Raw genomic sequence first — 18,336 nt, forward strand, 5'->3', positions numbered from 1 at the left:
TATGCGTCATTTCCTTGAGAGGCAGGACTGGAAGGAATTATGCGTGCCATAATACTACGATAGCGGAAGCGATGTGCATCTCGTTTCCGTATTCGGGATGGCACCCCCCAAAGTACTATTTTTGCACCCAGATTTAGGTCTGGGTGGCGCAGAACGATTAGTGCTGGATGCGGCGTTGGCATTACAGGCCCGAGGCTGCGATGTGCAGATCTGGACCACGCATTATGACCCTGATCGCTGCTTCGCCGACTCGCAAGATCTGCCTGTGATGTGTGCGGGTGACTGGCTCCCCCGAACGGTGTTGGGCTTCGGCGCTGCATTGTGCGCCTACCTGCGTATGATCTACTTGGTGCTCTACGTTCTCTTTCTCAGCGGCGCCGAATTCGATGTGGTGTTCTGTGACCAGGTGAGGAGGGAGTGTGGCTTCACAGTGGGAAATGGGACTTCTATACCGCCTTTCTGTGGGTTTTCCAACTACATTCAAAGCGGTTTACATATTATATACAGGTACTTATTTGTAGCTGGGACAATGGAGGGTTAAGTGACTTGCCCAGAGTCACAAGGCGCTGCAGTGGGAATCGAACCCAGTTCCGGGTAGTTAAGATTGAATGGGTGCTAGCGGAAAAATTGAGATAGATCCCTATAACACCATACGAGATCTTCTTCAGTGCTCCGGGGGGGGGGGGGGGTAGAAATTGAGGGGTATTGGGATAGAATGTGTGTGACTTTGGGGACACGCACCACCCCCTTCCCCGGCATCTCTTCTTCTCTTAGTTACCATCCCATAGTCTGACTGCCCCCCCCCCCCCAACACCGTGTCCAGCACCATTCCCTATCTCTGAGCCACTCTCCACCATGGTGTCTAGCATCTCTTTGCCCTCTCAAAATCCCCCCATCCTCCCCTTTCCACCCCCCCCCCCCCCCCCCCCCCGTGGTCTCCTGCACTTATCACCACCTTTCTTGACCCCACCCCCACAACATGTTTAGTACCTTACCTCACTTCCTTCCCCAGGGGTGGTGATACCCCAACCAGCATAGCAGCAAGGCTGGCTGGCACAGGGCCTTGAGTATTTGTACATGCTCAAGGCATGCCAGCTTCCTCTCTAGGGAGCAAGCAGACCTTGAGCATACTCAAGGCCCCACGCCCACCAGCCTCGATGCTTTTGGTGTTGTGTAGGTTTGGTATTGCCATCGCAGGGAAGGCTGAGTGAAGGAGTATTTGGAGTGGTGCCATGACACCCATCGCTCCCCTCGATCTGAGCTCTTTGGTATGTGGAAATAGGAACTACAAGTAAATTGATTACATTTGTAACTGACACAAAACTATTCAAAGTTGTTAAAACACATGTGGGCTGTGAAAAAAATTTGCAGGGAGGTCTTAGGAATTTGAAAGACTGGTCATCCAAATGGCAGATGAAATTTATTGTGGCCAAATGCAAAGTGATGCACATTGGGAGGAAGAATCTGAATCACGGTTACCTGATCCTAGGGTCCACATTGGGAATTAGTACCCTAGAAAAAGATCTAGGTGTCGTTGTAGACAATATGTGGAAATTTTCTGCCCAATGTATGTCAGTGACCAAAAAAGTAAACAGGATTTTATTTTATTTTTGTTTTGTTTTTTTGTTACATTTGTACCCCGCGCTTTCCCACTCATGGCAGGCTCAATACGGCTTAATATTGTATACAGGTTCTTATTTGTACCTGGGGCAATGGAGGGTTAAGTGACTTGCCCAGAGTCACAAGGAGCTGCCTGTGCCTGAAGTGGGAATCGAACTCAGTTCCTCAGTTCCCCAGGACCAAAGTCCACCACCCACTGGATGCTAGGAATTCTTATGAGAGGGATGATAAATAAGACCAAGAATACAACAATGTCTCTGTGTCGCACCATGGTACGACCTCACCTTGAGTATTGTGTTCAATTCTGGTTGCTGTATCTCGGTAAAGATATAGTGGAATTAGAAAAGGTTTAAAGAGTGACCAAAATGATAAAGGGGATGGAACTCCTCTCATATGAAGAATGGCTTAAAGAGGGTAGGGCTCTTCAGTTTGACTGAGGAGGAGATATATGATTTGAAGGTCTACAAAATCCTGAGTGGTGTAGAATGAGTAGAAGTGAATCAATTTTTTTTTACTCCTTCAAAAAGTACAAAGACTCTGAAATCGAATCCATGACAGAATGTAGCCAACTGAGACAAAATCTAGCCGCATAAGAACTATAAACAGAAGCTTGAAATGTCAAAGCGGCCACCTCAAAGGCATGTTTTAAAGAGGCCTCGAGCCGTCTGTCTTGCATATCCAAATGCCACACCACCTTCCACTGGAAGAGTAGTCTTCTTAGTGACCGCCGTCACCAGGGCATCCACCCTAGGTAGAGCAAACTGCTCTAAACGGTCCGCTGAAACCGGATACAGCCTGGCCATAGCCCTGGCTACTTTCAGCCCCCATCCGGATCTGCCCACTGGGCCGAAATCAACTCTTCAATAGCTTCATGTACCGGAAAGGCCTTAGAAGGTCGTTTAGTACTAGCCATCTTGGGGTTGACTGCCTGAGAAGCTGCAACCTCAGGGTCCTACATTCAGGGCTTCCAGCACCTGAGAGATAAAGGAGGACAACTCCTCCTTATGGAAAATCCTCACGGCAGAAGAGTCCTCCAGTTGGTCAGTGAGGACACCGTCCTCCACGTCCTCTACCCCGTCTGCGAGAGAGCCACTACAGAGGAAGCTGCAGGCGACCGTATGCAGGACCCCTCCTCAGACCCCAAGAAAGCCTAGGCTTTTTAAGGGAGGAGAAATCCTCTGGGGGAAAACCCAAAATCTCTTGGTTACCCCCAGACCCCCTGAGAGAATCAAAGGCCGAAGCTGTCACAGCCGCGTGGGGGGGAGCAAGGCCCTTTTCAACAAAAATGCCTGATGGAGTAGCAAAATAAACTCTGGCGAAAACCCCTCCCCCGCAATGGAGGAGGTCGCAGCCATGGCACCTGCACCACCGCCCATAGTGCCTGACAGCCCCCCCAACTCCCCTACCAGCGGAGAAGAAGCTTTGCCCAAAACCACTACCGGAGCTGGTTCCGCGACCAATCACAAAATGGACGGGAAAGCATGCTCTCGGGGGGGGGGGGGAGGGGGTTACCACTCCGTCGAGTCCCGCAAAATCAGCGCACCGCTGAACACCGTTTCCCACATCGGGAACAGTGTTTTACCGCCTCCGCTGCCATTGCCTGTCCCCGACTTACCCCGGACTGGGAATGCGCGGGAACTGACAGCAGAGCTGAAGAAAAAAACTCTCTGACTTAACTTCGAGGCAGGCTCAGACAAGCAGGCAACAGAAAACAGGACTTGGACAGCAGTAACACAAACCTGCTCTCAGCAAAAACACACTTCTGTGTTTCTCTTTTAAATAAATTCTATGGTTCTCTTTTTTTTTTTTTTTTTTGTAGTGAGGAGGCAGAAACAGGGAAGGAAAGGAACAGCAAAAGCCTGTTCAGAGGGAATTTGAGGTGCAGCAGGGACCCAGCAACTGTGTATGCTGCCAAAGGGGACACTACCAGTCCGCCACCCCCGCCTCAAACTGGCCACCGGCCCAGGAGCACCCTCAGAGGCCTTGGGCCCAGGAGCTGAAAATAAGCTGTCCACCACCTGCTGAGATAGAGACATACTAACTGAGGAAGGAGCTGACCGTCTGGCATCACTGCCTTTAGTTTGTTTGTCTCTATTTCCACCTGCTGGTAGGCAGACTTAACCCACTAGTTCCTGGATTCATCTGTTCAAGTGACAAGGAATGAGGGTTTTTTTGTTTTGTTTTTTTAAGATGTGGCTGTACTTGCTTTGAAAGTGGTTTTGAAAGTTTTTTTTTTTTTCAATAGCTTTCTATAGTCCTGTATAAGTTCTTCAGTCAGTTTCCTATTGTATATGTTGTCTTAGAGCTATTTGTATGTCCATAATCATTACAGAGCTTCCTTTATCTGCAGGTTTGATGACAATGTTTTGCTTATTTTGTAGTTTTTTTTTTAATGACAGGTTGTACAGAATTTTCTTTTGTTTGCTGCAAAATTGTGATTTCACTCTGTCTCTGAAACTTTCTGTGTAGTTGTCTAGTTTATTGTTTTGTCCATCGTGTGGGGGTGAAATACGTGTCCTTTTGTTTAAGGATGTATTCTAGTCTTTTGGGAGTCTCTCTTTTGTAGAAATATACTTTCAAGCTCAGTTTCCTAAAGAAATTTTCTAGGCTTGAGTATAATTGAATATGATCTAGTTTGCTAGAAGGACAAAAAGTCCTTTTTGACAGTACAGAGGTATCGTGCTATGATAATTGGTAGTTCAAGAGGTTTACTGTCCCCATTTGATTTGCACTTTCATCAGTGTGGTCAGTGGGAGTTTGCCTGCAGGGCATCTGCTGACTTTCATGATCATTGATTTTCATGTTATTTCTTGATACTGAAGCTTTAAAGATGATGATTATTCCATATAAATAGTAAGATGATTTTTTTTCATGTTTCCTAGGTATCTGCTTGTATTCCCTTTCTTAAACTAGCAAGAAATCCCAAGAAAGTCCTGTTCTACTGCCACTTTCCAGACTTGCTCCTCACCCAAAGACAGTCTACCCTTAAAAGGATCTACAGAGCCCCGATAGACTGGTTGGAAGAGAAGACCACAGGCTTGGCAGACTGCATTGTTGTCAACAGCTGTTTCACCGCAAAAACCTTCAAGAACACATTCACATCTTTGTCTCACATCAAACCAGATGTCCTTTATCCCTCTTTAAATTTCAGCACTTTCGACACAACAGTTGATGCAAATCTGGATGGTTTAGTTCCCAAGAAAAGAACGCTAAAATTTCTTTCAATCAATCGATATGAAAGGAAGAAAAATCTGATCCTCGCTCTAGAGGCTTTGCATGATCTGCAGGAAAGACTTTGCACTCATGAGTGGGAGAAGGTTCATTTAATTTTAGCTGGTGGGTATGACCAAAGGGTTTTGGAGAATGTGGAATACTATGAAGAATTGAACACTATTGCAAAGAAGCTTGACATTCAAGATCATGTGACTTTCCTTAGGTCTTTTACAGATGAAGAAAAGATTTTCCTTCTTTGCAGTTGTGTATGTGTGCTTTACACACCAAGCAATGAGCACTTTGGCATAGTGCCATTGGAGGCTATGTACTTGCGTTGCCCAGTTATTGCAGTGAATTCAGGTGGTCCTTTGGAGACAGTTGTTGATGATGTTACAGGGTTTCTATGTGATCCTACCCCTGCACAGTTTTCTGAAGCCATGGAGAAATTTGTAAAAGACCTATCTTTAAAGAACTCAATGGGAATGAAGGGACGAACCAGAGTTAAAGAAACATTTTCAACAGAAGCATTTTCAAACCAGCTTTACCAGTGCATTTGTAGATTAAGCCAATAAAAATTGCATGTCTTTCGTCTCGGGGATTTTTTTCTATATTATCATTTTATGATTCTTGTCCAGATTGATGCCATTGGTAAATTGTTCATCAAAACTGAAGCAGTTGCTTTTTAACCTGACATAATCTAAAACTACATATTGTTTAGTATCTTCCATTCATGGATAACCTGTGCTAAATCTTTTTGTAGTTACAGTAACATTCTAGAATAACCAGAGGATTTTGTAATATAGTATTTATATTTCTATAAGTTATTTTTTTATTTTTTTTATTCATTTCAATAATCAACTTTACAACCGCAGATTATATTGATCACAATAACACAAATTTGTTCATACTTAATAATATGCGCACAATAGTCTTCCTGTGTTAAATTCAACTGTATCCCTCCCCCCTCCCCTCACCCCCTGATTCGCTAATGTGGGGAATCTGAAATATTGCGCAAGGAAGTCCACTGCTCATACCGTTCCCATGTTTTGTTGTGAACAATCAACTGTCCCTGTCGTAGTGCAGTGAGTTTTGACATCAGAGAAATACAGTCCAACTTGTTTAAAATTGCCCGCTGGTCTGGGAGAGTGGGTTGCTTCTATTTCGCTGCCAGGACCAGTTTACTCACCACAAACAACTGTGCAGCGAACCAGTGTGTTGACACCTCCTACATCTGGAGGTCTAGCATGTAGTAGGCAGTATTCCAACTTCTGGGGATAGCGTATTTCAGTGATCTCCCACAGCAGATTCAATACATTCTTCCAATACTGCTGTGCATGGCTACAGGTCCACCAGATATGTGCCATGTCTCCTATCTGACCACACTGACGCCAGCATAGGTCAGAACCTGATTTGAACATTGTAACTAAGCGTTTTGGAGTATAATACCAACTATAAAGCATTTTGTGTCCATTCTCTACTAGCGCGTTGGACACTGATAGCTGAAGCAATGATCTGAATATCTTATTCCATTGGGAAGGAGTATGTGTCGCCCCTATGGCCTTTTCCCATTTGGATAAGTAATACTCGACTGGATTTCCATATTGTAACAACGCTCTATATATTCTTGATATACCCCCTCGGCCTCCCCCTCCCATCATTCCTTTTTCTAAGTCTGTTTCTGATAGGCGAAGATCCCCCTGTGCCCTTCAAGTAAGAAAATCCTTAACCTGATAGTATTGAAAGGCCTGTAGGGGAGACAGCCCATATTCTTGACATAATAATTCCAGCTTTACTGCTGCATTGTCTTCCCACATCTGTCCTAGCGTGCACAGTCCCATTCCCTCCCATGCCCTATAAGCCGCATCTTGGAGCCCCGGACCAAAATCAGGGCAAAGCAAACATACATGTGTTAAAATACTTCCGCCCAGGGTAGAATTTCTCTCTTAATTTAGTCCAGGTTCCCAAAGGCCCTTGGATCAGTGGGGGGCTTCTCCTTGTGATCTCCGCTAACATCTGTTTGGGAAGCCATGGGATAGCCTCCTTGTAACCAGGTTGCTAGGATTCTAAGGTGTGCTGCGTGATAGTATGTCTGAAGGGAAGGAACCCTCATACCTCCCCGCTCCCTGTCCTGGTACATTACTTCTCTACGTACCTGTGGGGGTCTTTTTTCCAGATAAAAGAAAAGATTTTGCCCTGTATCCTTTGTACAAATTTATTCGGTAATGTTATTGGTAGGGGCATAAACAGATAAAGAATCTTGGGGAGGAGCACCATTTTTACTGCATTTATCCTCCCCATCCAAGATAGGGTCAAGCCCTCCCATCTATGGAGATCCTTAATTAGCCGCCTTGTCACTTCGGGAAAGTTCACCTGGAACAGTTCTTCAATTCGCAGAGGGATGTTAACCCCCAGGTACCTAATATATCAGGGCGCCCACCTAAACAAGAAGGAGGACTGGAGAAAAGTCCTTTGTTGGTCGGGGATGTTTACAGCCAGAGCCTCTGACTTGTCAAAATTGATTTTAAAGCCTGACATTACCCCATAGGCCTTCAGCTCCTCCTGCACCAGGGGAAACGAGACCAAGGGTTCCCTCAACAGAAGCAAGATATCATCTGCAAAAAGGAGAACCCAAGTCTCCCGTCCCCCCAGTCTCGGGCCTCAGATCCCCGGATGCTGCCGAATTTTTACTGCTAGGGGTTCCATGATTATTGCGAACAGCAAAGGGGAGAGTGCACAGCCCTGTCTTGTCCCTCTATGTAGGCGAAATGGTTGGGACATAGTGCCATTGATCCCTACCGTGGCCGACGGTTCCTTGTATATCAGGTGAAGCCAGTGCACAAAGTGGGCGGAAATACCCATCTTCTCTAGCACTGCAAAAAGGAATGGCCAGCTAACGCGGTCGAAAGGCTTTTCCGCGTCAAACGAGAGGATACATAATGGGATTTTGGTTTCCTGTACATGGGATACCATCTGGAGAGCTCGGCGGATGTTGTCAAACGTCTGCCTCCCCTGGACAAAGCCCGCCTGATCCTCATGCACCAGAGACGAGCGGTACCTTTGCAGCTGGCCCGCTAATATCTTCGTAAAGATTTTATAGTCAACTCCCAAAAGAGATATGGGTCTATAGGAGCCGCACTGTTGGGGATCTTTTGCCCTGCTTGTGTATGAGCGTAATAGTAGCCAAGTTCCAAGTAGGGGGAAGCTCCAGACTCTTCAAGAGAGTTGAAAACCCTCATCAACAGTGGGGCCAAGTGTTTACCAAAAACTCTGTAGAACCGATTAGTAAATCCATCCGCTCCCGGAGCTTTACCCGCTGGTAGCTCCTTAATTGCCTGAGTTATTTCTTCTAGTGCAAATGGGGCCGATAGATACTTATTCGCACTCTCGGACAGAGAAGGGAGGTCTATATCATCTAAGTAGTTCTGTATCCCCGTCAGCGTTGGCTTGGATTCCGGGGTATATAACATCTCATAGAACTCTTTAAATGCTAGCTGTATGTTTTCTGAGTCCGAGTGGTTCCTCCCTCCTCTGTCTTGTATGCTCGTGATCATGTTTCGACTGTGTCTTTGCTTTAGTTTGTAGGCTAACAGTCTACTGGCCTTATTTCCAAATTCAAAGTGGGACTGACAGACCTGTTGTAACTTCTTAGCCAGGTCCGCCAGTTCTAGGTCGCTCAGCTGGTGCCAGAGCTTTTGGGCCTGGTCTTGTAAGGTTACGGTTGATCGGGCCCCATCACTATGTAGCTGTGCTTCTACCCGTTCTAGTTCTGCCCGTAATTTAGCTTCAGCCGCCGAACGCACTTTCCGATTGTGGGCTTTCAACGCTATGATATGGCCACGCATAACTGCTTTAAGTCCCTCCCACAGCACCGTAGGTGTTACCTCCCCGTTGTCATTAAATTGAACATATTCTTTAAGATGGAGTTCTAGGGCAGCTACATTAGACGGGTCCCGTAGGAGCCCATCGTCCAGCCTCCACCTACGCGTCTCTTTTCTGGGATTTGGGGGGGGGGGGTCAACTGGAGAAGGACCGATGAATGATCCGACCCAGTGCACGGTATTATCTGAATGCAATCCACCTGATTATTAAGCGAGCTATCCCCCAACCAGAAGTCTATTCTAGAAAAGGAGCTGTGGCTAGAACTATGCGTATAGCTTCGTGTGGTTGAGTGTCTGCACCTCCACATATCTATTAATTGCCACTGTGTCATAAATTCCTGCAGTCTGCATCTATCTCTCTTGGCATTGTCTAGAGGCAGCTGTAGCGTGAGGTTAAAATCCCCCCCCCCCCCCCCCAAAAAAAATCAACAATGAGCCCTCTAGATGCTGTCCAGATCCTCTATAAATTCTCTTTGATTTGTATTTGGCCCATATACATTCATCACCGTGTATGTCTGTCCTGCTAAAGAGAATACCACTAATATGTATCTTCCTCCTTTGTCCCTTATCATCTTAAGAATATTCCACGGTTTGGACCCGTTAAACATTATCATGACTCCCCTACTTGTGGTATTATCTACATTGGAAGCAAAGTATATCTGGGGAAAATTTTTGTGGCAACAGAGATATTCATGCTTAGGCTTAAAGTGCGTCTCCTGTATCAGGGCCACAGGGTCTCCTGTATCAGCTCGCGATAAAGGAGCTATCTCTTACGAGGGATGTTCAGACCTCTGGCATTTAAAAGCAACAGTGTTATGTCAGACATCATACATTATATGGATCCCTCTCTGCTGCTGTCCTCCTTGTCTATACCTGGCTCTCCCTGTTTTCATTTCCCCTGAGTGAGCTAAGACCCCCCCCCCCCCTTCCCTCCTGTATTCCTCCCTTATCCCCAGTTCTTGTTTCCCATAATCTGGTTTACCCATTCCCCCTCCCATTATTTTCCCCACCCCCCCTCTTTTACCCCTCGTAAATATTTTAGACTCCCCACTTCTTTAACCGGGGCGAGTCTTTAGAGGAAGTGTCGACCAGCTAGTCGCCCCGGCGACAACCCGCGGGTCAATATAGGTGCATATTTCTTATCTGATTTCTCCCTTCCTTACATCACTTAGGCTGAGTTCACCTCTCTTACATTTTCTAACCAACATTAAACATAACTTTCAACCATCATATTTGTATGCAGCTAGTGTCCGCCTAGCTGCCATGGATCCTGAGCTTATTAAGTGTAAGTCTCCATCTGAGCCCTAATGTAACATCAAAGTCATTCAGATAGTCTTAGGGATCACCTCTTACATCCGGCTGTTTCTTGCTCTCCCGCCCTCATGTGATTCGCGTTGCTGATTGTTGCCACTGTAATCTCTTAGGGCCCTTGCCCACTCGTTGCCATTTTGGCGGGTCTGCCCGAGTCAGACCCTGTGGCTCTGCTTTTGCGGGGTCTGGCGCTGCTAATACTCCTTCCTCTGGCAGTACCATTCTTGCTTCTGCTATGGTTCTGATCAGCTACTGCTTACCGTAAAAAGCAAGGGCAAACGGATGGCACCACCTGTAGCGAATTCCCAACTCTTGTAAGCGCCAGGTAACCGGTTTCAGTTCGGCCCGCCGTTTCAGCACGGCCATCGCTAAATCCTGGTAAATCTCCACCCCATAGGAGTTCCATTGAAAATGGGGGTTTTGGCGGGCTGCTTTCATAACTTGTTCTTTCAGCTTATAGTCCCGAAAGCATGCCACTATATCTTTTGGCAGATTTGTGTGTGGAGACCCCAGTGCTCTATGAGCTCTCTCCAGTTGGACCGCTCCCGGCTCCAGTACCGTGCCTTGGGCGGCAAGCAGCTCGCTTACAAGCTTTTGAATTATCTCCTCACTGTTTTGGTACTCTGGCGTATCGGGGAGACCTCTAAAGTGTAAGTTACATTGTCGGCTTCGATTCTCCAGGTCCTCCACCTTTTTGAGGACCTGCTGTTGACTGACCTGAAGCTTCCCTATTTGATGGTCCAGCGTGTCTAGCGCTCCGAGTCGGTTTCCATACGTGTTTCCGTCTCTTCCAGACGGAATCCCAGCTCCTTCAGCTCGCCACTCAAGTCTGCTCCCATTGCCGCCAGGTCTCCTCTCAGCGCTTTCAGATCAGTTCTGATTTCTTGCAGCCAGTCTCCAGTCCACTGGACCCACCGTCCCAATTTCTCCTGGGTCTGCCAACTCGGGTGAGGGGACCGCGGTCTTTTGCGGCTCCCCCTTCCCTGCTGTCGCATCTCTGTCGCCATCTTAGTTTTTCCTCTCGGCTTGTTTCCAGCTGAGAAAGCAAACTGAGACAAGTCCATCGCACTCTGCCTGCTTGTCATCTGGTGCTAGCGATCCCCTTCGCTCACGCTGTACGCTGTTTATTATTGTGGCGATGAGGGCTTGCTTAAGTTGGGGGTTTTTTAGCTTTTCTTGCGGGTCGCCTGGAGCTCCATTGCCATTTCGTCCACTGACGTCACTTCCCGATCTATATTTCTATAAGTTGAGGAACAATACGAGTTTGCGGTGTAGCGGATGGTAAAATAATATAAAATTGAAGTGATACTCAGAATAATTTAGTTAATTCCTGAAGTTTTCATATCTCTTTATTCTTCCTTGTAACAACCTTTGATTGCTGTCATCTTTTTGTTTCTCTTGTAGCAGTAAATTGGCTAAGAGCTCTCCTTTTTTATTGATAACCTCAGGGCTTTTTCAAATAGTTTGTTGCTGATGGAAAAATGTAGCAGGGAAATTTACCATTGATCCCCAACTGAAGTGGTATTTTTTTTTATTTTTTCAGTTTTTTTAAAATGTTCAAAGCCATAACCAGCAGTCTACTATGTGTTCATATTTCAATCTTTAATTCCATCTAATAGTCCCCACAACATGAGGGACAGACAATCATTTGTAAATTATATTTAGGGAGAATAATAGGAGTTTACCAGGTAAAATAATCAGTTTTAAAGTTTTTGACTTGATGGCTGGTTACATTTTGCCAAGACAGCTCAGTTAACTGCTTAAAATGAGGAGGGCTGAAAGGCATGCCAGGAGCATAGTTAAGATTAAACTAGATAATGCCAATATTTAACCCCATTATTTAGCGCTATCTGGTTAACGAGATTAAGTTGTCAGACCACAGAAACAGCAGGCATAAACAATATATGATTTGTTATCCAGTTCTAGTCAGCAGTGCTGATTTAACAGGATATCTGTTTTAAATATCTAGTTAAAGTTAAGTAGTTATCTTAAACCAGATGTATAGGGTTACCATATGGCTCCAGAAAAAGGAGGACGGATTGAGCCAGCCGGGTTTTACTTCCATTGCGAAAGCAATGGAAGTAAAACCCGGCTGGCTCAATCCGTCCTCCTTTTTCTGGAGCCATATGGTAACCCTACAGATGTAGTACTATTGAATTAGTTCACTTACAAATTTATAACCTGTCTTTTCCTCCAAAATAATGTAAAGGGCAGTTTACTTAGTAAACACCCATCAAAGACAAATCCATATAACACAAAAAATAAAATCAAATTATCATAGCTCTGCAGCTTCTACCATGCTTTTCTTAACGCTAAAGCCTGTAGTTCCAAGGTTAAATGAGAGTCCAAGATTACTTCTAAAATACCTCAACAATGGTCGTACAACTTCAAGAGTGAAATCTTTGCTGGCGTAACCTTTGTCCCCACCCAGAGAATTTGGTGTTTCCTGTATTCAGTTGTAATTATTATTTTCAAACCCCTCTTTCAAGGACTGCAGGCAGTTATTTAAGTTGTTCACTACTGTTGTTAAATTCTGCCTGACCTATTGGGATAAAAGAATAACAGGCTCATTTTCGAAAGAGATGGACATCCATCTTTTGACATAAATCGGCACTTGGACGTTCATCTCTCAGAGAAGTCCAAATTGGTATAATCGAAACCCGATTTTGGACATATCTAACGGAAGTCCGTCGCAAGGACGTCCAAATCTCAAGGGGGCGTATCGGAGGGGTGGTGGAGGCGGGACTTGGGCGTTCCTAAGACTTGGATGTCTTTGAGCCATAATGGAAAATAGAAAAGATGTCCATGACTAAAACTTGGACACTTTCACCAGGACCTGTTTTTATTACGAATAAGGCACAAAAAGGTGCCCAAAATGACCACCAGAGGGAATCGGGGATGACCTACCCTTACCCAGTGGTCACTAACCCCCTCCCACCCTCAAAAAACATCATTAAAATATTGATTGACAGCCTCAGATGTCATACTCTGGTCCATGACAGTGCATGCAGGTCACTGGAGTAGTTTCATAGTAGATGCAGTGCACTTCAAACAGGTGGTCCCAGGCCCATACACTCAATGGCTAAACATAAACATTGAGAAAACCTACAGAAGGAAAGTGCAAGAGAGACTGGGACCAGCTCATTTAGAAAAGTTAAATGCTCAGACAATAAAGGTAGAAAAGAGGATTGGGATGTGTCTGATTTGGGAAATGTACATCTATTCTTTTTGTATTTTGCAATTCTGTTTCTTTTTTTTTATTGCTATTGCACTGCTTCTAGAGTCTGACATTTTTGGGAGTCTCCATTTCAGTTTTTGTTTGCATGTCTTTGTGAGTGATATGGCTGAATGGTTATTGCTCTTTTTCCCCTTTCTACCCCCCCCCCCCTTTTTTTAAATTCCATCTGCTCTTTTAATTCTTCTCTTCTTATATTTTGGGACAGGCGATTTAATAGGTCTGTGCCTGTTCCACTTCATAATTTCTCTTAGCCTGCTCTGCTCCTCACTGCCCCTTGATCCAGCCTTTTGTTTAACTCCACAGCTCAGCAGGTTGCAGTGTAGCCCTCCCTAGCCAGATCCCCTTCTATATAGGTTTGGCTCGGTCAAACTTCACAGGTCCCGTATGGCTCACTTTCCTTTGTAGGTGAGAGTTCTTTTCAGTAGAAAATTTAACTCCTCTCTTACAGGCCAATGCTCAAACCTGCTGCAGTAAGACAACAGCACCGAAACCATACCACCGGAGCACTGAAACCTAGCTCACCAGTGCTCAAAGGAAATGATATTCAAATTATATGCATGCTGTAAAAGTGAAAACCAGGAGGGGGTGAATTAATTCAGTGTAAATGTTTAGGTCTTTTTACCACCTCTCCAAATCTTCATATACCAGTTACCCATAATTTGTAGAGATAAAAGACCAAGGCTGCCACTTATGAGAAAAGTAATTTATTTACTATCCCTTCCCAAATTAGCATGTACCAGCCATCCACAATTTTGGGCATAAAAGAAACCAGGGCTATGTGCATATGAGAAAGTCAATTGTTTATTTACTTATCAAAATACAGATATATAAAGGTACAGATATAATCAAATAGTTTCTCATGGGAGAACAGCCGCTGCTATACATAAGTATTCTCTGCCTGCTGACTCTCCGAAGTAATTCTGTGCTTCAACTGTTTATATATCCTTTATTTTAAACAATGCCCCACATATTTTTAACAGATCATCTTCCCCAGAGATCATTCTGCCTTCCCTCAACATCATCTGTCTCCCTTCAAGTTGCTAGACCACATTTTCTTGTTTATTGTAATTCCTCTTTTCCCATGTCTGCTTGCACTCAGGAATGTCTTATCAGATCATGAGTCTCTGGCTCACATGCTTATCAGTTTTTGCCCTTTGGCCCTGTTCCATGATGCATGATCTGTGCTCATTATTTACAGGGGGACTTGCTTGGCACACGCGCAAAGGAGTTTTGCAGTAAGGTGAGCTCCATGAGATGCTTATATTTAAATGCAGGAAACAGACACCAATGTGTGCTTTCACTTTTGGGGTTTACTCTGACTCGCACACATTTGTTTCTCATTACCAGCGCTTAGGGGTTTGTACTGGCTTTCTTTTGCTTCCAAATTATATAAAAAGCAGATTTTAAAGAAAGAATCATGAGCAATCCTCTCTTCAAACACCCTAACACCTGCTCCGAGCTGGCATTATTTTTGTTTTAGTGGTAAGGTGGTTTTGTTTTGTGCACTGTGCTCTGAACATTGGGAGTGAATAGGAAATGACCTCATTAACATCTGTTTGACTGGATTAGCACTACAGCCCCTGAGCATGCCTTCACAAATGTGGGTGCTAGTCCAGGCTAACGGCCTCTAGAGGCTAACTGGTTAGTCACTAAATAAGTAAAGGTGAACACGTTCACAAGTGTATCACACTAATATATATTATATCTATGAATACTGCCATATCATCTCATTACATAAAATGTAAGTAAACTGCTATAGCAAAAATCTAGCCACATCAGTAAATGTAATGGGACAAAGTACAGAATACATAAATGAACAAGCTTAAACTTAACACCATAAGTAATGTTAATGTCCATGTCAAAATGGTAACCCTAAATTTAAATCCAAGACACCCCAGTGGTATGCACATCAATTAGGCAAATAAAGAAATGATGCAATTTCATTTAATATCAGCAACCAAGTACACTAGTTACTCATCAGGACAATATCCCCTAGACGGAAATGTAAGTCCACAAGAGAAGTGCGGTGAATAACTTGTTTGTATTTTCTTGTAGCTGGAGCTGACAGCATCTTGATCCAGAGCACCGTAATGAAATGAATAATACATTGGATAAGTGTAGTACGCTGCAGAATGTCCTTATCTGGTGCATCAAAATAGTGACTGGCAAACTGTATGTTGGGTCTCTAGATAAAACAGTACAACAATATGACAGTCTCCCTCTGTCTCTCTCCCTCCCCCTTCCCTCTTCAGCAGTCATAAGTTTAAGTTCTGTGTTGTTATCTCAAACAAAGCAACTCTTGTGATTGGTGGTTGAAACGATTATTGCTGCCAAAAGATCCATTTAGGGTGACAGTGTCCATATGGTATCCACAGCACAAAGTCTCTGAAACACAGCATAACAGATGCCCATCTGGAATCTGCCCAATCTGGCTAAAGAATTTGCACTGATAATAGCTGCCTGAAGGCACCAAGTCTTAACAGCCAGATTGATCCAGTTCACAGCAGGAATAAAGTCAGTAGCATAGGGCCTTCTCGCACCTTTAAGCAATGCAGTTCCAACATTTAGTTGACACAGGCAGTATGCAAAACTCTCACACACAAACAGGATTGCAGGCCTGCATTGTCAGGAATCCATGATGATTTATAGGTTCAGCTGAGAATGGGTTCTGTACCCAGATTCCCACACAAAAGTTAACCAGGCCATTTATTTATGTTTATTCCATACTTGATATACTGCCTTGCTGTAGATATGCCCCACTTCTACATCCTGTGAGCAATAATAGGGGAATGATATTTTTTGTGAAGAAGAAGAAAATGTTACTCTCCCTTTCCCCTCAATTGCATCTTTGACCATAGCCCCTCTCAATATCACAACTGCCAAGGGAAAGCAATTTTTTAAAGATAAAATTTCAGCTCATGGCAACTCATGCTACCACAGCTTCTTCCCCTTCCCTTCTTATTGTCCCACTGGACTACTCCACACCAATGGTTTGAATTCCCCTACCAGCAGAGATGAAAATAGAGATACTGAAATATTCCGATGATATGGCTACCTCCAGCAGATGATATAGGTCTGGTCTGGTGCAGCAGGTTCCTTGATCTGGCCTGACTTCTCAACAAAAAGAACATGAGCCCTCACAATCGCAAAATGCATCCAACATAGCAAAGGTGACAATGAAATAGAAGCTAGATAGTGTTCAGATGTTAACAGTTTTGTAAAGCATCCAAAGACCCAACACAAGTTGTGTTTTGGTCACAAAGGCCCACCCAGGAGTCTAAAAATATAACAGGCTAATGTCAATACATAAATCAATAAATGAATCTCAACTTAATTAAAAATGACATCTCCATACAATATTCATTGATTAAAAAATAGTTAATGAAATTACTATGCAAATAAACCCATCTAAATGAATAAAACCATGACATATAAATATTGCTAAATTCATAAAAACATGATAAAGTACTAATACAGGTGTATATGAATAAATATATATTGAAACCATGACATGGAACACTACTAAATACATCAAAACATGATAAATCTCTAAAAAGCAATTAGAAGTATTCAGGAGAAGTTATATCCTTATCAATCTAGTAGTCAAATGGGATGTGGAAAAATGTCACTTCTTCTATAATCATCTCTAATATGGTCATATCCACAGCAGATAAAAGCATATAGTAGAGATAGGACTTAGCACTAATACAGATACATATAATAAAATTAATTACCTGTAGGATTTCAATAAACATGCTAGCTTTACAAATAAACATAAATAATATCACATCTAAAGAGAAGAAATATCATAGACAAAATTGAGTACTATATATATATATGGTGTTCAAAAGTATCATCTTAGTAAATTAAAAAAAAAAAAAACTACAAGAGGGAGGCACAAAAAATAATAATAAAGAACTATAGTGTGAATATACTGCACTGTGCAAATGACCATCATCTTTCAAAAAGTCACAGGAAAGTTAAAAGGCAGCGCAACACTCCAAAATATATATATATATATAGTACTCGCCCCAGTGAGGGAAGCTAGAAGGTCAGCAGATACACAGAACACTAAACTAAGAGTGCATAAGTAGCTCAAAATCAGTGGATAATCAATATATCAATTAAACCTAGTGGTTCTATGAAAAAGATAACAGCTGTGTGTTTATACGGAGCATATTCATGAAGAAAAGCGGCGGAAAACCCGCTTAAAGACATACAAAGTAAAACTCACTGAATCTGGACATAAAATGGAAACATCTTAAAAAGGAAAAAGGAAAATGTTGGGAAAAGTGGTTTACCTCATGTACAATGAGAATTCTGGCTTACAGCAGTCGTGTTCTCATTTGAACAAAGTAAACAAATACACATCTTACTTCTCAAGACACAGGTCAGGGTCTGCAGGCTTGAGATTTAATTCATGGGTTGGTAGTTCCTGGGGTTTAGACCACAGTCCTTACCCAGCAGAGCAGTGATTTTCAACCTTTTCATCTCGTGGCACACTTACAAGATGCAAACATTGTTGAGGCACATCACCGTAATCTAACCCATATCCCTTGCTAAAATCCATTCTATCCCCACCCATACCTGTAACCTTCAGAAGTAATTTATTTCATTTAAATATGCTACTGAAATACTTTACAGCACTAATATACCTGTTACTTGGAGACTGAAACAAGATAGACTGTTACAGATTCCTACACAGACACCAAATGCCAGCAGAATCATTTATAGAACATGACTCTCACCTGATATAAAATACAAACTGCAAAAAAAAAACATGCAAACTGAAAGCAGAGAAAACAGGACTCTGCATGTTGTGCAACACTAGCGAAACAAAGCCCCTGCCCTCCCATCACCTCCCCTCCCCTTACTTACTATCTACTGCCCTGGTGGTCGAGTGACCTCTTCGGGGCAGGAAAGAGTCCCCTCTTTCATGCCCAGAGCTCTGTCCTTGCCCTGCATCCTGTTGCTGTGACAGTCTCAGGATTCAAAATGGCCGCCGAGAGTTGAAGTCTCACAAGGCCACTTTAACTCTCGGTGGCCATTTTGAATCCCGAGACCGTCACAGCAACA

General features: G+C 43.6%; 1 protein-coding gene across 1 annotated transcript; it reads left to right on the forward strand.

Moving 5' to 3' along the window:
* Window positions 1-4: 4 nt before the first annotated feature.
* Window positions 5-5,421, forward strand: ALG2 (ALG2 alpha-1,3/1,6-mannosyltransferase). The gene is made up of 2 exons (XM_030205150.1): window positions 5-406; window positions 4,503-5,421. Exons 1-2 carry the CDS (start codon window positions 98-100, stop codon window positions 5,403-5,405), a joined length of 1,212 nt encoding a protein of 403 aa, XP_030061010.1. The 5' UTR covers window positions 5-97; the 3' UTR covers window positions 5,406-5,421.
* Window positions 5,422-18,336: the final 12,915 nt, after the last annotated feature.

Source organism: Microcaecilia unicolor, chromosome 1 (genome assembly GCF_901765095.1).
Source record: "Microcaecilia unicolor chromosome 1, aMicUni1.1, whole genome shotgun sequence".
Classification (NCBI taxonomy): domain Eukaryota; kingdom Metazoa; phylum Chordata; class Amphibia; order Gymnophiona; family Siphonopidae; genus Microcaecilia; species Microcaecilia unicolor.